At 41.9% G+C, this 24,488-nt stretch overlaps 1 protein-coding gene across 8 annotated transcripts in view; it reads left to right on the top strand.

Annotated features, from left to right (window-relative positions):
• Window positions 1-24,488, top strand: part of CREB5 (cAMP responsive element binding protein 5) — a 358,942-nt gene that overhangs the window by 104,479 nt on the left and 229,975 nt on the right. For 7 of the 8 annotated variants that reach the window (XM_053262690.1, XM_053262691.1, XM_053262689.1 and 4 more), the window contains one exon: window positions 23,226-23,398. In XM_053262690.1, coding sequence (XP_053118665.1) covers window positions 23,226-23,398 — 173 coding nt within the window. Of the gene's footprint in view, window positions 1-18,661; window positions 18,725-23,225; window positions 23,399-24,488 lie in introns of those variants that run through there. The other variant, XM_053262696.1, reaches the window with a different exon arrangement.

Genomic DNA, 24,488 nt, shown 5'->3' with positions numbered 1-24,488 from the left:
GAGTCCAGCAGATGGTCTCCTCCTGGCGTTTCCTTAAGACTTCAGGAGTCTTAAGACTCCTCCTGATAAGGCATGAATATTAGATATGATTAGGTCATGTCTGGGTGTTGCTTTCCTGTATGCTCCATGACAAAAGGTATTCAGAGAGGAAGATGGTAGAGCAATCACTTGGACAAAGGAGAGAGAGGAGGGAACATCACACGCTCTGGCACAGACTCACTCAATTCTGATAAGGATAGGGAGGAAACGTTAGGTAGAGCAAACTAGGAGGGAAGAGAGCTGGCATTCTTTCTCTTTTGTTCCTTTTTGCAGTGTTCTGATGGGTCTGTTCTGTATTTTACCTGCTTATGCCATATAATGCAGTCAGCAAGGGTATTTCCTTGGGTTTGTGGCTGGTCTCTTTCCAATAAACCTGAGTATTGTCTTTTTTGGAAAACCCTTTGTCACAATGACATGTACCTGGAAGGCAGTCAGTGTTTCTCTTCCAAATAATCATAGGGACAGAAAATGACTGAGGCTTGAGTTTAGGAAGTACACTGAAGAATCCCAAAATGGTAAAGCATGCAGGTCTGGTAGAAAAGGATTTGCAGTCTAAAAGAGAGAACTGTAAAGGGGACACCAAGGAACATCAACTGTGGAGACCCTATGCTGGGATAAATAGGGACAGTTGCTCTCCCCCTGCTAAATACAAGAGAGCCACCATTTTAAAAGGAGCCCCCTTGCCCAATTATTAGGGGTGTTCACCAAAACTGGAAAACCTGGTTCGGTTCAAGTAAAACCATACTTGAACTGGGTCCAGTTTGGTTCTGTGTACAATAAAGCTGGGCCCAGTCCAGCTCTAGTCTGAACAAGTTCTGGCCTGGCTTGGGGGAGTAAAACATTTTTTAGTTTAAAAAAAAGCAGACTTACCCCCATTGCCAGGCTCTGGGGGTGCTGTCATGGCCATGTGGGGGTCCCTGATGTCCCCCCTTCCCTGCCACCCTCAGTCATTTTCAGCCCTTTACAGGCCCGTTTTATTTTCAGCCCATTTTACAGGCCCACAGTGGCCATTTTGGAGGCTGTTGCGCATGTCCAATGACCTCTGCATGGCTTGGTCGACCCAGCCATGCGGAAGTCCATTGGGCATGCATCACAGCCTCCAAAATGACCACCGCAAGCAGGCCTGTAACAGGCCAAAGACCTAAGGGGCTGAAAATGACCAGGAGGCCGGTGGAGGGAGGGGGGTATCAGAAGATGCCCCCTGCCACCATAACAGCACCCCCCAGGAGCCCAGCAATTGCAGTAAGTCCACCTTTTTTTAACTTAAAAAACAAATAAACCTGAACTGGCCCAACGGGTTCAGCTGTTTCGACAGTGATGTTTCGACGGTGCTCCCTTGAGCCAGGCCAGTTTGACGTTGGCCCGTGGTCCAGCTGGTTCGCACATCCCAACCAATTATCAGGAGCAATTATTAGTCTTGATGGCATTATTATAGAATGGTTTTAAATTTATCATGTTTATGGCCATCTTAGAAAACTTGAAGCGAAGTCTCATAAAGGAATAAAAAATGGAAGTGTAAAAACAAAACAAAAACCCTTTTTAGGGGAAAGAAAGGAGCATGATGCATGTTGGTTCCCGAGAGAAGATGGGCAGTGTTGTGAATTACTATTAACAAATGATGATAACATTGACTGTTGTGATTACGATAAGGCAGAGAGATGATGAATGTCTTACATTCTCTAGAGTTTCTGATATGGACCTGCTTTAAAGAGAAAAATGCTCCTGAAGTCTACGTTAGGGTCATTGACGCTATTGACTGTTGATTTAGCATGAGGCATTAGGAGCTAATAGCTGCTTTTCAAAAAGTGTGCTGCGGTGGCATTTTGCTGTATGATTTGTTACGCACTGTAGTTTGGAACCTTTCAAAATACATCAATAGAAGGCCGTTGTTAAGATTTCAGACACTTAGGAAAAACCACTCCAGATCCATTCTCCTTTTAGCAGTGGTCATTGGGGAATACATGTGAATGTTGGCTGGAATTTGCAGTCCTTCCAACACGTCTGTCCAAAATCTGTCTAGCATGTGGGTATTTCATGAGCATGGGGAACATGCCTTGTTCTCATCAGTGCTATTTGATTGTTTATAAATGCCTGCAAACCACAACAAGGACTCTGAAACAGAACAGAGCTGTGAATGTTCTTTGTTGGCAATCACTTCAGAAGGACCTCCATGGCAAAGCCTGTAGGGAGAGGGGAGCTTGGTGGGGACATAGGCAAGGCACAGAGTCTGTTGGCAACAAGGGTGCCCCTAGGTTGCAATTTTCTTAAGCCTTCAGGGTCTAGGATTTAATCCAAGGTCTTGGAAATGTGGGGGATGAGAGCTAGATCACTGGTCAGTTTTCCAAAAGAGTTTCACATGGCTAGCAAAATCATACAAACTAACTAATCTCAAGTTCATTTCAACAACAGAATAACAACCTAGGCTCCCATTTTCTTGAGTGTGGTTTTAAGGCTGGTGGGACTTCCACCAGTCTCCTTGTGATATCCTTCTTGGCATTTCAGACATTTTTGTTTCACTTCCCAAAGCTCAGCTCCAGAGTGCTTCTGTTTCTTAAATCACATTGCACTGACATTTTGTGCTTGACTTGGAGTTGAAAGAAATGAGAGTAGTAATGTAAAGGGGAGGGGAAAGTACATTGATAGTAGAAATATGCAGTGAGTGGTTGGGTGGGTGAGTGAGTGAACAAACAGTAGTATTGAAGTACAGTAGTCAATGAAGGAAGGCATGGAGCTATGGAAGAAGCAAAATTCCGCCCCGTTCCCCTGCTCACCAAGCCCTGAGATGGCCACATATCCAGTGTACACATTTCCAAATCTTATTCTTAATTTTAACAATAATAATTTCATAATATTTTATAATTATTTATTTTATTTTATTCTTATTTTATTCCAAATTTCATTATAAAACTGGAGATATTTATTTTTTGAAATAATACCAGATGACCTCAAGGAAGTCCTGAAGAGCTGCCCGTCTCTCTGTTGCTCAGGGCTGTGTGAAGTGCCAGCATTGCTGATTACCCACAGGCTCAGGGCCTGGAGAAGGCCTACTGCTGATTCCTGAGGCCACCTCTGTGGCCATAGTCTTTGTATGATGGTGGAGTGCTAACTGAGTCATCCCCTGCTAACTAAGTAATGAGTTTTGCTTTTTAAAGTGGTAGTTCTCTTATATTTAGCAGGGGGAGATCAACTGTCCCTATCCAAACCCAGCACAGCATCCCTCCAGTGGCTGTTGCTGGTGTCTACCTTTTGCTCCTTTTTAGACTGTGATCCCTTTGGGGACAGGGAAACATCCTGTTTTACATATTATTCATTTACCTATATAAACCGCTTTGAGAACATTTGTTGAAAAGTGGTATATAAGTAGTAGTAGTAGTAGTAGTAGTAGTAGTGACTCTCTTATGGCCAATTCCAGTAGAAAGGGACTCATGGAGGAAAGCTTGGCAGTCCCCTGAAGCTAAACTTGCCATTGTTGACCATTACAATGATCCTTGCACCCTTTGTCAATCTTGTTCACTTTAGTGGAGGAAGATACCGATATACACATCCAGTAGGTACATGAATTGTTTCGGCAGGGCGGGGAGCAGTACCTTTACGCATGAGTAAAAATGTCCCAACCTGCTCTGCCACTGCCCTGTTGCTTTTCCGAGAGTGGCACTGTGCAAAAGTCCTTGCGCAACCGTAGATCTTCACCCAGCAGTCTGTGTGCAGTGGCGGGATGCACATGGCCGCCGTGCATGCATGGTAGCCAGTTGCATCCTGACACCTCGTGAAGGCTGCTGGGTGAAGCCCCACATCTGGCATGGGCTTCTGAGTGGTGCAGCACTGTACCTGGAAAAGCAGTGAGGTGGTGGAGGAGCAGGTAATGGCCTGTTTTACTCATGCTTAAAGGTACCATTCAATGCCCCACCAAAACATTTGTGCACATCCCTAAATTAAGGGGCTCATGGGAATTTACATACTCTGCTGCTCTCATTGATGAGACTAGGGGAGCTCTTTCAAGCAAGAGGCACGTTCATCAGATGTGCAGACCCTCCTGCTGTGATTGGTTTTAGATGGGGAATCATGAAATTGTTTCAAACATCACTGTAAAAAAATGACACATCAGTACTTTAGGGCTGTCTGAATTGGAGACACATTTTCCCCTTGTAATAGCTTTTTAGTTAAAGTCTTCAAAGATAGGGCTCCTAAATCTTGTCAATCTTCTTGCAATACCCTCTTTTGTCTGTTAAATGCAGAGTCTTTCATTCCCCTCTTTGAGTGGTAAGCAGAGTTCAGTATACATGGGTGGATAATCGGATGCTGCTGATACATTTTAGAGCAAGGTGCACTTCTGCTTTATTTATGGAGACTGACATACAGGTTGAGGACTTAATCATACCTGATAAATCACCCTAGAAAGCCTATTGGAACCATATGCTGATGTTTGCATTAATGTGGGAAGTCTGTTTTTAGTTGAATAGGGCAATGTTTCATTCTTCTTCCTCCCACTTCTTCCCTCCTCAACACCCTCCTCCAGCCCACACTTATCTCTTCATCCTTGTTTGTGGACTATTTATATGTTTAAGTGGTATAATTTGTGTGAGGGTGGGGGAGGCATTACATTTAGAAGTATGGTTAATGGAAACAGGTGAAAGAGGACGGACAAAGCTAGGCTGAGGAAGCCTATGATGGCTGTAGCCGTCTTTATTTAGTGGGAATTCCAAAGCTGGGCCGGAAATGCCAATAAAGGCTTCAGAAAGCAGCAAAATAGTTATTGCTCAGCATAAGGTAGTCATTTTGAGGCAGGTGTTTATGCTGCTGATAGCGAAGCACCATGACAGCTGCTGGAACCTTAGAAATTTCCAGTTCACTCACCTTCCCTGTTTGGCATGAACAGGTTTCCTTTGACTTCCTAATGAGATCCACATTTGTCCTTATTTGATATGAAGCTCTATTCATCACTAAATGGCCCATTTGCTCACGGGTCCTATTATAAATTATCATTATCATTATTGTGTTGTGTGTTGTGTAATGTTATGTGTTATGTTATATGTTGTGTTATGTGTTATATGTTGCATTATTAGTGTGTGACATCCCACTGCCTGTGTCTGAAACAACACCTGTGGTGTCACAAAAGAGCACTCTTGCATAATACATAAAACTGGGCAACACTCTATCAACTGGAAGATGGAGGAGAGCTGATTTTGTGGTAGCAAGCATGGATTGTCCCCCTTGTTAAGCAGGGTCTGCCCTAGTTTGCTTTTGAATGGGAGCACTGTATATGTGTGAGCACTGTAAGATATTCCCCTTAGGGGATGGGGCTGCTCTGGGGAAAGTATCTGCCTGCAGAAGGTTCCACGTTCTCTCCTTCCCAACTCCAGATAGATCTGAGAGAGACTTCTGCCTGCAACCTTGGAGAAACCACTGCCAGTCTGGGTAGACAATACTGAGCTAGATGGAGCAATGTTCTGACTCAGCATATGGCAGCTTCCTATGTTCTGGTGTCCCTATGGAAATACTGGATGTAGCATTGCACAACTACCTTTGTACCATTTTAGTGCAAGAGTACTCCAGTGCAAACACTGGAGCGCTCCTGTGTAACATTGTTTCGGATGCCCACAGCAGTGCAAATAATTAAGAACCACCCACATTACTCTGTGTGTGGGATGTCAGCCACTATTATTATTTTTTTCCTAATAGTAATAATAACTGATTCTTCTCCATGCACTTTTTATTATTTTGCCAAAATGCCAGTGCTAATAATTGTACTGCTTAGTATTAGTATTATTTGTTTTGAATAATTCCGCTTACTGCTTTCATGACACAGCGAGGGGATTCCAATGAGGAACAGTTGTTGTACTGGCTGGATTTTTTTCCACCTTAGACACGTTGCAGCAATCTATTTCTAAGCCTCCCTTGGGATTGCCAGGGCTTTTGCAGTTGGGCTTTGCTTCCCATTTCCAAAAGGCGAGTTTCCTTTTCTGTAAAAGAAATAATGTTGTTGATGATGATATATGCAGCAAGTCTCCGCTAGAGTTAATCCCACAATGCAGGTCCTTAATTTGTGCCTCAAGGTCACAGGAAAAGAAAACAGAAACAAAATAGGAGGCATAAATCCACTAAAGCAAGAACAGCCCCCTAGTAAAGTAGAGGATCTAGATTTGATATGTTAGGTATTAGTGACAGCTAACAATGGGATACTGAACATCCAGTCTTAAGCCCTTTCTGTTGCTTTAGGGAGGGATTGCCCTTTTTTTGGCCTCTACAAGCATTGCAAGACATATGCACAGAAAGGAATGCACAGCACTTGTTAGAAATGGTTTCATAAGAAACCAACACATCTCTCTAATCTTCCTTCCTTCAGATTTGCTGTAACTGTATTTACAGACAATATCAGTTGAGGCTGCATTTGTTTGTGCTTTTCAAGCATTTCAACTGATGGGTACAACCCTTGCAGTTCATATGACCAGTGAACCCAGAGGCAAGAAATATAAAGCTATATATGGCCAACTCATACTAGTGCCCTGAGTCAACTCTCATGCCTTTGGGCAGAGGGTGGGAAAGAAAGAAAATGCTTTTTCTAGGGAAAAATACGCATTTATGGGCCAGATAGGGAGAACCATATCAGTTTTATTCAAGAATATCTTGCTGTTTCATGGCTTGTTCCCAAACAAGAGTATAATCTTTAAAAGATTACAGTGAAGGGACATGATTATTAATTAAGCTTGAGAGTCACTCAGTGGGTAGAGAGTCTGCATTCAGTCCTCAATCTTATCATTCATTGATAGGATTCTCAACTGATAGCAGGCAATCGCCAAATAAAACCAAGCAAAATTGCATTAACCTACCCTCCCTTTGCTATAAGCATAACATGCACAAAAATGTCCCTGCTTGAGCCATGCAGTTAAATTATTTAAACACTAACACACACAAAGCTGCCTTATATTGAGTCAGACCATAGGTCCATCTAGTTCAGTATAGTATACACAGACTGGCAGCGGCGCTAGCTTCTCTAGGGTTGCAGGTAGGAATCACTCTCAGCCCTATCTTGGAAATGATGAGTGGTGGGCAGGGGTGGGGGTGGGGGCTATGGACCTTCTGCATTCAAGCATGCAGGTGCTCTTCTCAGAGCTACCCTACCCCCTAAGGGAAATACCTTACAATGCTCACATATGTAGTCTACCATTCAAATGCAAACCAGATGGATCTTACTTAGCAAAGGGGACAATCCCCTGATAACTGAGCAAAGGGGCACCTTTAAAAGTGGTGATTCTCTTTATTTAGCAGGGGGAGAAAAACTGACCATATCCATCGCCCAGCACAGCATTCCTCCAGTGGCTGTTGCTGTTGTCCATCTTATGTTTCATTTGGTTTTATGATTGTGAGTCCTTTGAGGACAGGGAGGCATTTTACTTATTTGTACATACAGTAAATAATGTAAACCACTTTGGGAACTTTATTGAAAAGTCACAAGACCAGCTCTCCTTCCTATAACATTCACACCATTTGTGTGAAGGAAAAAGTAGAAGTTGATAATATTAACAGGTTTGTATTTTGTCACAAAACGTAAGAGTTGACTTTCTGTGTTATTTTTGTGAGTCGAAATTGACTTGACGGCACACGTTACCTTTACCTTTGTTATCTGAGGAGCATTTGGCTAGCTTTTCTTCAAAGACACTGATTCTACCAATACATTGGTTGATGGTGCAACATATTATTTAATTTTGGCTTTCATACATGAACGTTTTTATTCACAGATTTCACCTCTTCTCCCCCTGCCCCCCCATATATTTAATTCATAATCTTTACCATTTTTAGTTGTTTGTAACTTTCTAATTATCCCTCTAAATCCAAGAACCCCTGGATGTTTTAAATCCTAATTGGAAATACTGAAGCAGATTGTCTTTTAAAACTAGTCTGGACATTTACACTTTATCATTTAAAATATTATCCCTGATAAGATGAGTTAATTCTGATAGAACAGAGTCCAGTCTACAGAACTGTGAGAGTCAGCGTGGTGTAGTGGTTAGAGTGCTGGACTGGGACTAGGGAGACCCAAGTTCAAATTCAGCCATGATACTTGCTGGGTGACTCTGGGCCAGTCACTTCTCTCTCAGCCTAACCTATTTCACAGGGTTGTTGTGAGGAGAAACTTAAGTATGTATGTACACCGCTCTGTGCTCCATGGAAGAAGTGTGGGATATTTTTTTTAAAAGTAAATAAAAATAAGTAAAAATAAACTGTCTTGTATCTCAGCAATCATTTGTTGTAGAGTGCAAACAGGTCATGTCCTCTTAGTTGTCTTGCCCAGATAATGATGTACAGTACAGTTAATCATTGCAGACTGGGAGCAAGAGTGGGTCACCATATGCATACCTGCCAACATATCTCTATTTCCCCACTCAAGTGAATGGGAAAATAGGGACATGTTGGCAGGTATGCCATATGTTCATCCAAACTCTTACACAGAATCTGTGGGCTGTAGTTCAGTGGAAGAACATCTGCTCTGCATGCAGAAGGTTCCAGGTTCAATTCCTGACATGTCCAGGCAGGGCTAGGAAAGATTCCTGCCTGAAATGTGTCACCAGTCAGTGTAAACAATACTGAGTTCGATAGACCAATGGCCTGACTCAGTATAAGGCAGTTTGCTATGTTCCTAAGTGGTTTGCACAAATGATGCCTTGCAAAAATTCAGGAAACATATCTGGCATAAGGAACCTACAAATTTACAGCTAGTCAGTAGGCTCTGTGCATAAGAGCTGATCAATGCATGGTGACTGCGGGCAGGACTGTTGGGTCTGTTGGAGAGGAGAGGAGAGCTGGTCTGATGGTAGCAAGCATGAATTGTCCCCTTTACTAAGCAGGGTCCACCCTGGTTTGCATTTGAATGAGACGTGTGAGAGCACTGTAAGATGCTCACACACAATGCCATGTGTGACAATACTGAGCTAGATGGACCAATGTCTGACTCAGAATAATGCAGCTTCATATGTCCATCTCCCTCCCACACCCCACCCCTACTTCATGCATTTATTCACCTTGCATGGTCATCTGCACTGGGCTAGTTTAGGATGCAAAAGCTGAAATGTTGAGATAAACTTACTCTTCTGTTTGAACTTAATTAAAAGCAGATCATACTGACAGATCCTCAGAGAGATCGTTCCTGGTTTGATCGGGATTGTTGCATTGCCAAAAATAACACACTCAAGGCTTTCTTAACTTATAGAACAGCACCCTCTTTGGAAAATAGGCAAAGGGCGCTCTCGATGAAATCAGCCTATAAGAGGTTGCTTAGTGAGAAGAAGGCACAAGCCGTTAACAAAAACCAGCTTAATTTAATTGAGGCTGCTAAGTCTAACAATCAGTCTAAGTTCTGGAGGCTTGTTTCACCTGCCCTGTCGAAAACACCTACACTTCCAGCTTCTGTGATTCCAGCTCAGGTTTGGGAACAACATTTCCTACAGCTTTATAGTAAGGCTGATAATATGGTTTATAATGCTGAACAACTAAATGGAGATACTCTTAGGTGGAACCCAGTCTCCTGTTCAGAGATTGAAAAACTTATTCAGAAATGTAGTAATGGTAAAGCCCCTGGTAGTGATAACATTTCTATTGAGGCTATTAGAGCCAATCTTGATTGGTGGGTCCCCGTTTTAGCCTCGCTATTTACTTATATAGATACAACTGCTAACATACCCAGTGAGTGGGGCCTTGCTATAATAATTCCTCTTTATAAAAAAGGTAGGCGTGAGGACCCAGCCAACTATCGTCCCATTAGCTTACTTAATGTTATTAGTAAAATTTACGCAAGGCATCTTTTGATAAAACTTCTAGACTGGATTGAGACAAATAACATTTTAGCTATCGAGCAGGCAGGCTTTCGGGAGGATCGTTCCACCATGGAACATGCTTTTACCCTTCAATTTCTGGCAGAGAAGTATTCTAGGTTCCCAGGTTCAGCACTTTATGTAGCATTCATTGATCTTAAAGCTGCATTTGATTCAGTTTCTAGAGAGAGACTGTGGTCTAAACTGGAAGCCCTTGGAATAGATAAAAGATTACTCGAACTTATTGTTAGTCTGCATAAGCATACTTGTTTGAAAGTTCGTTATGGCCCATCTGGACAGTTAACATCGGAAATTCCAACTTTTAGAGGAGTACGTCAGGGCTGTATACTTGCTCCTATTCTGTTCAACATCTATGTTAATTCTGTGGTTTCTTGTTTGTCCACCCTCTCTATTCATCCACCAAAGTTAGCCAATAGGCACGTCTCCATATTATTATATGCGGATGACATGGCTATTATGTCGCAGACACCTGTAGGCCTTAAGCGCGCCCTAAGACTCTTCTCATCATTTTGTAACCAAGAGTCTATTGAAATAAATTATAGTAAGACTAAAGTCTTAGTGTTTGCCAAGCGAGCTAGGCGTTATAATTGGTCTATACAAGGAAACAAGATTGAGCAGGTTAATTCCTTTAAATATCTAGGAATTACGTTTCACTCTGTTGGCTCTAGAAATGCCCATTTTAACTCCATCAGACAATCTGCTCAAATGGTTGTAAATAAGATCAAATCTTATCATTTTACACATGGTGCTGCTTTTATACCTGCGAAAGTGAGACTTTATACAGCCAAAGTACTGCCTTTGCTCTTATATGGAGCCCAACTGGGACCGGCAAGTAATTTTGCCTTACTGGAGGCTATCCAGACTAAGTTTATTAGATCCATTTTGCAGGTTCCATGTTGTGCTCCGAATGCTGTCATCAGAAGGGAAGTTGGTCTTATTAGGGTGGAATCCTTATACTGGTGCTGTATCTTTCGATTTTGGTTAAAATTGAGTTTTGGACAGGCGGGTTTAGCCTCTTTGGCTATGAATGATGGTTTTAATTCAAGCTGGAAACGAGCTGTGTTGAGCAAATTTTCCTCTTTTGGCCTCTCCATAGAGGATTTGCATACTGTAGGAATTGAGCAAGCCAGGAAGTTAGTTAAGCAACGTGTCCTGGATATAGAAGTTCAACAAGAAGGTGCATGGCTCAAGCAGGGCTTATACTTAGGGAGTCAAGCTATTAATCTTAAACCAGCTAAATATTTTGATGTGGTGCTTGTCCCTAAATTTAGACGAGCCCTCACTTTAGCACGTTTAAATGTTCTTCCTACAGCAGTATTGGATGGCAGGTTCAAGGGAGTTCCGCTATTTTTACGTCTTTGCCCATGTGGCAAAGGGGTTATAGAATCCACCTCGCACGTTATTCTTTATTGTGATTTTTATAGGCTTTTAAGACTTTTATCTCCTATGTTAGACAATTTGCCTGGCCGGTCTGATGAATTTTATTTAAATTATCTTTTAATTAATGAGGACACTGATATTATTTCTGTTATGGCCAAGTTTTGTTATATTATTTGTAAAATACGTACTGCTTTATTGTAAATGTTTGCTGGTCAATGACCGAATAAACTTATAACTAACTCCTCAGAGAGATCAACTCAAAAGTTCTAGATTCAGGCTAGACGTTAGAAGGAATTTCCTAATGTAAGACCTGTTTAAAATCATCTGCCTTGTGTAGTGATGGGCTCTCCTTTGTGGAGGATCTGAACTACCTGTAATGTTGTGCCATACAGAACTTTTCCTTTAACATCTGATCACAGTTCAGGGTATGACTAGAACAAAGCCATCCTATGGATGGTTTTAAAAGTGGCTTGGACAAATTCACAGAGGACAGTCTATCAATGGTTGCTGGTCTGGTGGCTATAGGCCACTTCCAGCCTCAGAGGCATGATTCCTCTCAATACCAGTTGCAGGGGAATAACAGCAGGAGAGAGGGCATGCCCTCACCTCTTGCCTGTGGGCTTCTCAGAGGCATCTGATGGGCCACTGTGTGAAACAGGATGCTGGACTGGATGGGCCTTGGGCCTGATTCAGCAGGGCTGTTCACTATATTGTACATAAGATGATAAAAATCAACCATTTTTTAGTCTCTGACTAAAAAAGCAGCTGTTATTCAAAATATGGGGAATTGCCTAGACCTATCTTCCAAGTCAAGCTGGCAATAACTATAATTTAGAAAGCATCTTGTTTCCCCCCCACATAGATACTGCCATGTAAAACTATAACAGGAGACAAGGTGAGAGATTAACATCCCTAGCCTGTTGCTTGGAACAAGAAATAAATCTCTTTACTGGTCTGAGTGTGAATGCCGTTGCAGGAGTTATAGTTGCAGGCAAATTAGCATAATGTAATTGACTAGCAAGGTCAGCCCCTTTTCAGGAGCATTAGCAATGTGTACTGTAGGAAGATCAGTCAGAAGTAACTCTGTGTGAGTGTGTGTGTGTGTGTCCATTCATCTGTGTGTGTATTGTCATGCCCTCTTCATGGCATTCTGTTCACTTGTGATTCTATGGATCAAGAATACTAATATGAACCTGAGAGAAAAGCATATATTATCAAGCTTCTTTCTTAAAGCAACATCACAAGAATGTATTAATTTGTATGTTATAAAAAGTAAGGTCCGACTCTAAAGTCTGCTTGGACTCCAGTACCAAATGCCTTTCGGCAAGTTCCCCTGGTCACAAATCACAAGAAATCAGATTAAAGCAAATGAATTTTCTGAGCGTCCACTACATGTGCATTTCTTCATTATAAGCGTGGGCTTCTTTACAGAACAGGCTTATCATGCTCCTGAGGAGATCTCCATGAGATACATTGACATGAACAGCAGCTGCACACTGTGGAATGGATCTCCTTGTGTCCCTCTCAGCTACCCTTAACAGTACTTAGAAACTGTAGACTGAGGTGAAACAGCTTCTTTGCTGATTGAAAGGCCTTCTTCACTATAAGACACCCGCCAATCAGGAATTACAGCAAATGAATCACAACACCATGGCTGATATCCAGAGCAGACTTCGGTGGCAATCCAGGAAGATACAGAGGCACAAGGGAGAACTTTCGCCGCTGCACTCAGGCTACGTAGCCTCCAGCACACAGTGACGGGGAGCAAATTTGACAATTTACTCTGGCTTTGTGAGTGCTTTGTGTCACCCAGAATATGTCCCTGAAGGTTGTACAGCTCATGGGGAAACATTCTTGTAATGGAGAAGCTCAGTGTTATGCTAGGACCAGGGAGATCTGAGTTTAAATCCCCATTCAACTATGAAATTCTCTGGGTGACTCTGGGCCAGTCACTTATCTCTCTGCCTAACCTACCTCACAGGGTTGTTGTGAGGATAAACATATTGGTGTACACCGCTTTGGGCTCCTCGGAGGAAGAGCAGGATAGACATGCTAATAAATTTAGGCGAGCTCAAGAATGGAAACTTCTTGGCACACTACTGGAAGGTTACTCTTGATGTCAGTCCATGTTAGGGTTGCCAACATATCATTGCCATAGTGAGGGACACAAGTTCCAGAATGACACAAGTTTGTGGGGGCTGGCTGGGTGGGCTGGGAGGTGTATGTAGTGGTAATCAATAGCCTGAGTATCATTGACGTATATGTAATTGAATTATATGCTATTGAATAAATGAGGGACAAATGCTGTCCCTATAAGGACTAACATTTCATCCCTGAAATGAGGGATATCCTGCATAATGAGGGACAGTTGGTAACCCTAGTCCATGCATCCAACTGGATTTGGTAATGTGATGATGTTGCTGAGGGGAAATGAAGCCCTGCTATTTCCCTCACTCTGGAAGGAGTGTGTGTGAAGAGGAAATGTATTTTTGTTATTGAGGCAACTAGACCAACATTGGTTGCTCCACTCCTCTAATGCTTCATTTTTTTTTTTGCAGAACTCTGTGAAAAGTCTTTTGATCCAATGATTGTTCAACATAGCTGGGGATGCACCCTTTCATGTGCATCCAGATGCTGATGTCATGAATCTGCCCTGCATGCGCAAGTGTGCAGGTTGATTTCTATGAAATGGCTATGCCATTTCTGAAACTTATGGTCTCTATTGTCTGGTTTTGTTCTCACTTCTCAAAAGAATGATAGTGCATTTTAAAATTATTTATCACATTTGAGAAGATAGAAAAGAGCTTTTTTAAAAATTAAACAAAGAATATCAACTTTTGGTTTGCCACCTTCCAGGAGCCTAATGCAGTTCACAAATGGGACCACATATTGTATTTCAGACTAATCAAGCTACTAAATGCATTGCTATGTAGTATGATTTATTTATTTATTTGACAACACAGTTTTTGCATCTAAGAGTGGTTAATGTAAGAGTGGCACCTTTCTTATGAGGCAAGACTACAACACTTGGGGCTTTTTAGTTTAGAAAAAAGACGACTGCGGAGAGACATGATAGAGGTCTATAAAATCATGCATGGTGTGGAGAAAGTGGAAAGTGGAGAGAAATTCTTTTCCCTTTCACACAACACTAGAACCAGGGGTCACTCCATGAAATTCATTGCCAGGAGGTCTAGGACCAACAAATGGAAGTACTGTTTCACACAACGCGTGATCCACTTGTGCAACTCTCTGCCACAGGATGTGGTGACAGCCAACAACCTGGATGGCTTTAACCTCTTATTTGGATAACTTCATGGAGGAGAGGTCTATCAATGGCTACCAGTTGGAGGGCTGTGAACCACCTCCAGCCTCAAAGGCAGGATGCCTCTGAGTACTAGTTACAGGGGAGTAATGGCAGGAGAGAGGGCACGCCCTCAATTCCTGCCTGTGGCTTCCAGCAGCATCTGGAGGGCCACTATGTGAAACAGGAAGCTGGACTAGATGGGCCTTGGGCCTGATCCAGCAGGGCTGTTCTTATGTTGTTATGTTCTTAATGCCTATGGGCCCGACATGTACACCATCTTGGACTCCATGGATGAAAGGTAATATACAAATATAGCTAATAAATAAATGAAACAGAGCATTATGTACATCGTGTGATGCTCCTAAGTATACTTTTAATAAATGAGGGGCTACAATGTTGCTATTAACAGCTTCTAAATGGCCTATGCAATTTAAAAAACACTTAGCATTAAAAATTAACACAGTATAAATAATCTCCTTAAGTTATCTGTATAATTAGTTTACACTATTACATTGTTTAATGTTAAAATAAATTAAAAAAAAACTAGAAAATGTCAGTTGAGGTTGTGGGAATAGTATTACACAAATTGCTGTAATTCTGTGAATCTAGACACCTTATTTAGATGGAGGTAGTTCAGAATTCATCTAAAACATGTCTCTTGCGAAGCTGTCCCCCCCCCCCCCCCCCGGGAATCACATTTATTCAACAACATTAAAAAAAATTAGCTCCAGAGCAGCATAAAATGTTTCATTAGCAGGCATAACCTTGTTTGTTTGCTTTTAAAAATTGCATTTAGAAAAGGAAATCAGTTTGTACTACCAACATTCTGCCAAATTCCTGTTTTATAAACTCGACAACAGGCAAATTCAGGAGGAAGAAATATACTCTTTATATGATTTCAGGATTATTAAGACAAAATATCAGCAGAGAGCTATCTGTCCAGTTGAATTCCCCCACTCTGCAGCCTTCAATTAGCAGGATCCTGCACAGTTATCCCAGTGCAACATATACTAAATGACATTAATTGTGCACGGTGCACATTTAGTGTGACTGAAATTTCATTGGAACATAAGAGCTACTTTGTGCACAGTGCTGTTTGAGTGATGATCTCAGGCAACTGATTGTTTGTGAAATAAATAACCTTTATTCCATGCAGAGTATGTGTCCTCCTTTTAAAAGTTTGAAATGTAATTCTTCAGTGTCCCAACAAAACGGCATATATTCCCCCCCACGGAACAATATACTTTAAGATTAAAATGCAATACTTAACTGCACTGACTTTCATGCATTTTTGCAATATTTCTGTTCCTTTAATCTATAATTCCTATAAAAACTGCACAGTAATGTAGTTGCTTATTATAGGTACATCCGGTATACATTGTATACTACTGTGTCTGTAAAACCATATGTTAAGAAGATAATCTGCGCAGATACTAAAAAGAGCGTGGGGGAGATGGCGTAGACGGGCCTGGGAAACAGGAGACATCTTTCATTATTCATTTCCATTGATAATTAGAGGGCACCACTAATTAGATCATGTCACAAAAATTAAGATAAAAGACCAAAAGCACTAAATCCATTGCATTTTTGAGCACACTGTCAGAAAGAAACGTCATGTTTCCAGTAAGACTTGTTGCATGGTGAAGAAGAAATCTGGAAGCTGTTTCACACCACGAAATGAGTTATTACTGCAAGAATCTGTTATATACAGTACTCCAGTTCTCCTGGCATATGATTGCACCTCCATTAATCCAATAAATGTATACTGAAGGCACATCCAGCTTGAAATTTGTCAGGTCTCTGCTCGGCATCTGTGCACTCAACCAGGAATGGGATGCAAACCATAATGGTTTCATGGAAAGGGTTCCCCCCCCCCCATCTTATGAGCCTGTAACATGATTCTTGCCATACTGAGTGATGTGATATGGTGAACAGCATGTGATTAACTCTTCTTCAATCCTTTTCAGTGATGTCTAAGACTAGCTGCTGGTATGGCTCAGAAGGAGAAGCTCTTGATATGGTACCAAGAGTTCTAAGTCCTAATGCTTGAGTTTAGGGCAGGGGCCACTGCTCAGGAGTAGAGAACATGCTTTCTTTGTACAAGGTCATAGGTTTGAACCCTGGGGAACAGCTGCCAGTCATTGTAGACAGGCAGATGAGCTAGATTAACCAATGGCCTGACTCTGTATAAAGAGGTTTCTTGCATTATGAAGTGTCCATTTGAAGATTTTCATTCTTGCCTTTGGCAGATCAGAATGAAAGGAAGAGAAGCAAAGACACAGCAAGTTTCTAAATGCCTAGGCAGAGCCTTAGGAAGGGGAAATGTGCAAAAAACAGGGTTGCTCCTTTGATTTAGAAACACTGCCTGACATCTGGATTGTTAGAGATTTGGAGGGGAAATCATTTAACTATCCCACCCACAGTGGAAGTGAACACGTAAGAGAGCCCTGTTAATTAATATTGTCTGGAGACATGGACTTCAGTTATAATAAAGTAGTTTATTTAGAAAATACATCAGAGAGATCGGAAAGGCCTACATGCCTAGCTTCTTGCTACATACATTAAAAAAAAATCAGATTTGTTTTTATATTTTTTAGCTCAGTGTTTTAATGTGTCTTTTTTGAGTACCCAGAATGTTGGGGGCAATATGCTAAATCATTGTAAACCGCTTAGAGAGCTCCAGCTATAAAGCGGTATATAAATGTAAGTGCTATTGCTATTGCTATTTTTTATAATCTTGTTTTTAAATTTTATTGTGAGCCGCCTTGGGATTTTCTTAATGAAAGGCGGGGTATAAATTTAATAATAAAATAAATAAAATAAAATCAGGAAGTGGGAGGGGAAGTCTGTGTCTCAGGTGAGAGAATGAAACCTGATACGATGGGGAGTAGAGAAAGCATAATCAGAGAGAAGATTCCCTTGCTCACTATCTCTACCCTTAGTGCCCCTAGTGGTGAATAAGGTTGCTGCTGCTAAGAATCGATGCCAACAGGAGCTGCACCTCCAACACAGATTAATGCTCTGCTTGGCACAAGGTGTTGTACTAGTCAGATGTACTAAGTCAAGAGCTTGGATTCCAGACTAATGGTGTGTTAGTGCAACCCGGTGCAGATGTTGATGCCCATAGAGTTGCCATGTCCCCCAGATTTTAAGCATCTCACCCAGATTCCAGCTTTCATTAAAAAACAAAACAAAAACAAAAACAAGCTATGCTCTAGCCCTTGTAGAACTGGAGTTATGGAGCAAAACGTGCTCTGCTCAAAAATTATTTTCAAGCCAATTTACATAAGATGCAAATTAGGCACCCGGATTTGGAAAGCCAGAATATGGCAACCCTAACCACATCTTGTTCCACTATCACGGATATGCAAGTGCAGCTTGGATACATGACCTTGCATGTGTGCAGCTTTGTTCATTGTGCAAGCACATCATTAGTCTGGATGTTGGCCAAGGACACTGAAAATCAATCCAAGAGGTTTCTTGAATGAAACCTCATTAGGCAGGTGAGACCCAGGAGGCTCAACTATCCTTTTGGAATTTTGTCAAACTATGCAGCCACAATTCAAAAACTGGAAATCTGAGAGGTTCTGGGTGGCAGGTGTAACCACCACAAATATGTTCTTCCATTGCCCGTGTTTGGAAACTGTTCTATTTACAGTAGAAGTCAAGCAGCTAGCTATCTCAGGTGCTAATTTTTATTCTTACCCAACATTTTACCTAATTATATTCAGTAACACATCGATGTTTGCCTCTCTCCTCCACACAGCCTGGATGTTTGCCTCTTCACTCCCCCCACATAAGCTGCCTTAAGCTCCATAGTGGAAGAAGGGCAGGATGTAAATAAATAAATAAATACCTCCAATCTTTTTGCTCTTCCTCTTGATATTGACACATATTCAGGATTGCTTTTAAGGGCATTATGTAAATGCCATGACTAGCTGCTGAAAGAATGTCCAGACCTGGGATTGACCTTGGAGAGTTTATATAGGGCTCCCAGGAAGAAAAGTAGTGTGGGACTAATCAGAGCAGATGTGGATCAACAGGAGACATTTATAAAAGCTGCATGCTTCTCAGGCTGGCTAAAGCCTTCTTTTTCTAAACCTGAAGAACATTGGTTCTTACTTTTCGGGGGGCAGCTCCTGACACATACTGGCATGCAAAGTATTGTTTTCAGGTAAGAGAAACAGAAATCTGTTAGTAGATTGCGTCTAGATGAGTAGATTTTTTTTTAAAAAAAAAAATCCCAGTCCCTCCAAATACATTTACCAAAACAACAAGTATGTGGAAGTGGAAAGCAATTGCTAAGCAGGACCAATAAGAAGGAGAAATGTTTAATTCTTCCCATACCTGCAAATACTCACCTCTGCAAATGCTTCTTGCCTGTGTTGGCATTACCCAGTGTAAATTCTGCCCTTGAAATGCTGCTAACACAGATGAGGAGTGTTTGCAGTGGTGACCATTTTCAGGGGAGCATCAGTGAATAGGAACATTGAGGGCTTGTCTGCATTCAACTAGTTACTGTGCTGAAAGTTGTTTAGTTGTAGTTCTCAGGACTTTGATTGCCTTTTAGTCTGATCACTTCCCCTTATTGACTGCTGCCAGATTAAAGGCAAACTCAGTCCTGCACAGAAGGCTAGTGAAGTAAAGTGTGCCATCGAGTTGGTGTTGACTCCTGGCGACCACAGAGCCCTGTAGTTTTTCTTTGGTAGAATACAGGAGGGGTTTACCATTGCCTCCTCCAGCGCAGTATGAGATTATGCCTTTCAGCATCTTCCTATATCGCTGCTGCCCAATATAGGTATTTCCCATTGTTTGGGAAACTTACCCAGACTATGTTTCCCAGACTGGGTTTTTTCCAAACTGGGTTACATACCCAGACATACCTTAGAGAGCACCTTCTTTGGTATGATCCCCATCGCTTGTTGAGGTCATCTGGAAAGGTCCGTCTCCAGTTACCACTGGTATGTCTGCTGGCGACTCAGAACCGGGCCTTTTCTGTAGCAGCTCCTGGTTTATGGAATGCACTCCTGCCAGATATCTGCAGTTTAGGCTCGCTGTCAGCCTTTAAGAGAGCCCTAAAAACCTATTTGTTTGGCCTGGCCTTCCAAGGCTTGTAAAGTGTTGTTGTTTTTAAAAAGTATTTTAATTGGTTTTAAATGGTTTTAATCGTTTTTGAATTGTTTTTATATTATTTTTAGCATTGTGTTTGAATTGTGGGTTTTATGTCTTTTAAAAAAGTTGTACACCGCCCAGATCCTCTGGATGGGGCGGTCTATAAATGTAATAAATAATAAATAAACAAATAAAATGCCAGTGGGGATTCAAACCGGCAACCTCATGCTTGCTAGGCAAGTCATCTCCCACTGCACTATTAGGCTACACAGAAAGCTAAAGTAGATGTAATGTTAATCATGCCATTGGTGTGTGGGTGTGAACAAACAGCTGCTACTGGGCTGGGGACTGATCAGGATTTTTTACCTGCATGCCCATGCTGCAGTCCCATCAAAAATGCATTGGTGCTAATGGCAACTTTCCTCCTGAATTAAATACCAGCCATGGGGACGGTGGGGTGGCAATTCAGCAGAACACTCCCTTCCTGCAGTCCAATTTGCTCCCACCTTGCAGCTGCTACCTACACAGGAAAAAGCACCAACACAAAGACCAGTTGCATGCAATGTACAAGTTTTCAGCAATCTGCCTGTTAATGCAACTGTGTAATCTGTGCTGGCCAGAATGCTTATTTGAATTACAAAGGCCTCTCTTCTGTTCTTTCTTCCACACCAATAACAACTGAATGGTCATACACAATGCAGGGGAGAGACTTGGGTTGGAATCCTAAACACACTTACTAAGGTGGCCCTGTTTTACAGTGGTTCTGCTCCTACCTCTCTGGCAGATTCCAGATGGTGTCGCTTGGCAACTGTTGCTCTGCAAAGCGGGAGTTAACGTATGGAGTTCCACAAGGCTCCATATTATCTCCAGTGAGGAGAGAGATCATCAGGAGATTTGGTGCAGGGTGTGATCAATATGCTGATGACACCCAAATCTATTTCTCCATATCAGCTTCATCAGGTAATGGCATCACTTCCTTAAATGCCTGCCTGGAGGCGATGATGGGCTTCAAACTGAAATTGAATCCAAGTAAGATGGAGGTACTGACAGGGTGGGGTGGGGTTCAGAACTCAAGAGATGTTTTAGATCTGCCTGTTCTAGATGGGGCTGCACTCTCCCAGAAAGAACAAGTACGTAGCTTGGAAGTGCTCCTGGATCCAAAACACTCTCTGGTCTCTCCAGTTAAGGCAATGGCTAGGGGTGCTTTTTATCAGGTTTGGCTGATATATCAGCTGTGGCATTTCAAGAAGAAAATGACCCCAAAACAGTGGTAAATGTGCTGGTAACCTCCAAGCTTGACTACTGTATAGCACTCTACGTGTGACTGCCTTTGTCACACTTTGTAGTCCAGAAACTACAGTTGGTGTAGAATGCGGCAGCCAGACTGGTCTCTGGGATAACCCAAAGATTCCACATATCACCAATCTTAAAAGAACTGCACTGGCTGCACTGCCGATATGTTACCGAGTGAAATACAAAGTGCTGGTTATTACCTATAAAGCCCTCAACAGCTTGGGTCCAGGGTATTTAAGAAAGTGTCTCCTTTGTTGTGAACCTTGCCACCTATTAAGATAGGAACATAGGAAGCTGCCATATACTGAGCCAGACTATCGGTCTGTCTAGCTCAGTATTGTCTACCCAGACTGGCAGCGGCTTCTCCAAGGCTGCAGGCAGGAGTCTCTCTCAGCCCTATCTTGGAGAAGCCAGGGAGGGAACTTGGAACCTTCTGCTCTTCCCAGAGCATCACCACCCCCTAAGGGGAATATCTTGCAATACTCAGTCACACAGTACTCCATTCATATGTAACCAGGGTGGACCCTGTTTAGCTAAGGCAACAAGTCATGCTTGTTACCACAAGACCAGCTCTTCTCTCCTAAAGATCATTTAGGGAGGTCTGGTTATGGTGACCACCAGCAAATTCAGCACACATGATTCACAAATTCAGGATTGGGCCTTCTCTGTGGCACTGTTAAAATCAGAGTTTTTCCATCTCTGGCTGTGTTTTTTAAAAAAAACACCTGTTAATTAATTTTAATTGGTTTTATATCATAATTGTTTTAATAATTTTATCCTATTTTTCTATTGTATTTTAACTTAGGTACGTTGCCTAGGGATGCACATGTCAGGTGGTATAGAAATATGATAAATCAATGAATAATAAATGAATAAGGAATACACCCCAGTGAAATCACTGGGTCTTACTTCATGCATAAGATTATACTGCATGGAGCGATTTAAGGAACACAACCAAAATGCTCTGAACTCCAGAAGCAACCACTCCCAACCGCCATCGTCTGCCGGGGTATCACCACTGTATTCAGTTTATATGATAAGCCTCTATAACATGCTGGTTCTCTTTATTTAGCAGGGGGAGAGTACCTCCAGTGACTGTTGCTGGTATCTATTTTATGTTTCTTTTTAGATTGTGAGCCCTTTGGGGACAGGGATCCATCTTATTTATTTATTATTTCTCTGTGTAAACTGCCTGGAGCCATTTTTGGAAGGGTGGTATAGAAATCGAACAAACAAACAAACAGACAGACAAATAAATTAAATTAAATGTGGACCAGTAGCAGCTGGTGCGGGCACCACTGGGGAGGGCAGTGAAAGGCACCTTTAAGCATAAATTAGTTGGGGCTTGCGTCAATTCCAGCTGCGCCTGCAAACTGCTCCGAGTAGCTGTGCACTGCCCAGCACTCCTGGTGGTGGGAGATCAGCTCCACCACTCACCTGGCCGCCAGTCAGGGGCTGGCTCCGCAGAAGCCAAGTGATTGGTGGAGCTGATACCACGTCGCAGGGAGTGCTGGGCGTTGCGCTGCTGCTCGGAGCACCTTGCAGATGCAGCCGGAGCAGAGCTAAGTACCTTCTAATTTATGCTTAAAGGTGCCTCTTGCCGCCCCTGCCCCCAGCGGCGCCCACACTGGCCGCTACTGGTGTGGACTGAATTCTACTTTAAGCTTTCAGGTCTGGTTTTTCTAATCTCGAAAAATAGCTTTGTGATTCTCAAAGAATTTATCTTGTTCATCAACAGATCTTAGAGCAATAATAAGACAGAAAGACAGAGAGTTAAAAAAAACAAAGCATCTTTCACTGGACAAAGACATCTACGGCATCTTAAATAAAAGTAAAGGTTGTTTGTTACTGCCCTGGTTGTTACTCTGTCAAACCCAATTCACTTATCATTATCAGCAGATCTAGGTACTCCAACAGAATACTAAATAAATGTGTCATACACTGACTGTGAAAATCATTTTCGAATATATCACACATGAGCAAAGGGATGTGTGTGAAATGTCTGTATTATAAATCATGAGTCAGATGTGCAGAAGAGTGATTAGTCAACTTCCAGGTATTTTCAATTTGTATTGCACTGTAAAAGCAAACAGTTATTTTTCATTTCTTTATAGCTGTTAGAGCAAGATCTATTGACATGCAGTTTGCCAGGAGCCAATAATTTTTCGGCTTTTTATTTTGTTGACACTTTCAGATCTCTAATTTTAGACATAAGGAAAATTAAAATAAACTATAGTATCTGATATTTTCTTCCTCATCCCTTTTCACAGAATATTTCAATGCATAACACTGTTGGAGGAGCCATGGCAGCACCTGGGACACACCAGCTCTCAAATCCAAGGATGCCAAACCATGACACCAGCATTGTGATCCAACAAGCGATGCCGTCTCCTCAATCCAGCTCCGTAATTACACAAGCACCTTCCACCAATCGACAGATTGGGTAAGGCCATCCCCAGTTGTTTCCATTTTTCGTTGGGTGAAATGTCGGGCTTTTACACCAGATGGTGGATGTAACACTGGATGTTGTGTTTGGGTTATACATGGTGGAAACTGGGTGCTAAGAAAGAAGGAATTTCTTATTTATGTAGTCTTGCCTAGACAACCAATGGAAGATCTGTTTATTCAAAAACATTGGCTCACACCCTGGCTAATGTGGCACTCATTATGCTGTCACAGCACTCATGCTGCTAGTGGTGTGCAGGTCAAAGGAAAAAGGGGTGATTTTTGTGGATCTCCCTTCCGCTCTGAAGCCTACTGTACTTGCTGAAAATAGGTTCCCAGAGGGCACTAGCGCTGCATTAGTCTGGATGTCAGCCACTTTGACTTTGGTCATGTATGTTGAATTGCTATTGGTTCCCCAAATATGAATCCTATCTGAGAATGATTGTCATAGACTTCCCAAAGGAGGCCCTACTTAAGTGGAGAGTAATGAAAAATGCTTATTCTCATTCCAAACCCAGGCCAATTTTATTCTTCTTAGGGTATTTTTCTTACTTTCATACTGAGCATCCAGCCAGGTTTGCATGCTTAATAATATAGGACCTCTTAATATATGTTGTGGATATCTATTTGTTTGCTTCCTTGTATTTAAAGTATGTACTTGTATTTGTGCAAAATATATTGTGCTAGTGGTAGATGAATGTTGATACCTATTGAAATGCTTCTATTTGGTTTCTGCATGAGTAATAACCATAAAGTACATCAAAAGGGTTTTCCAGGTGGTCAGTATTTTAGCACAATAAATATCAATATTGGATGCACAGGACCCAAGCTTTTCTATCAGTGAGATGCTGGTTGTAGGGACGTTTCATCTTCTTAGCACTGGAAACTCAGTTTGGAAGGTTTTTGGAATTTTGGGGATTTGGAAAATGTGGGGGAATCTGGGAAATGATGAAATTAAATTATTTCACCAACTGGTGCATCTGTTGCTATTGTTAGTGCTGTGTAGAATGTGGATCTCTAGGTGTCACAAATACCTATTGGCTATAGTCTGTGTGTCATTAGTAATGGAGATAAACCCTTATTCCATG

Source organism: Hemicordylus capensis, chromosome 6 (genome assembly GCF_027244095.1).
Source record: "Hemicordylus capensis ecotype Gifberg chromosome 6, rHemCap1.1.pri, whole genome shotgun sequence".
NCBI classification, from domain to species: domain Eukaryota; kingdom Metazoa; phylum Chordata; class Lepidosauria; order Squamata; family Cordylidae; genus Hemicordylus; species Hemicordylus capensis.
Note: the sequence above shows the minus strand (reverse complement) of the source record. Positions and strands in the feature narration are given on the sequence as shown.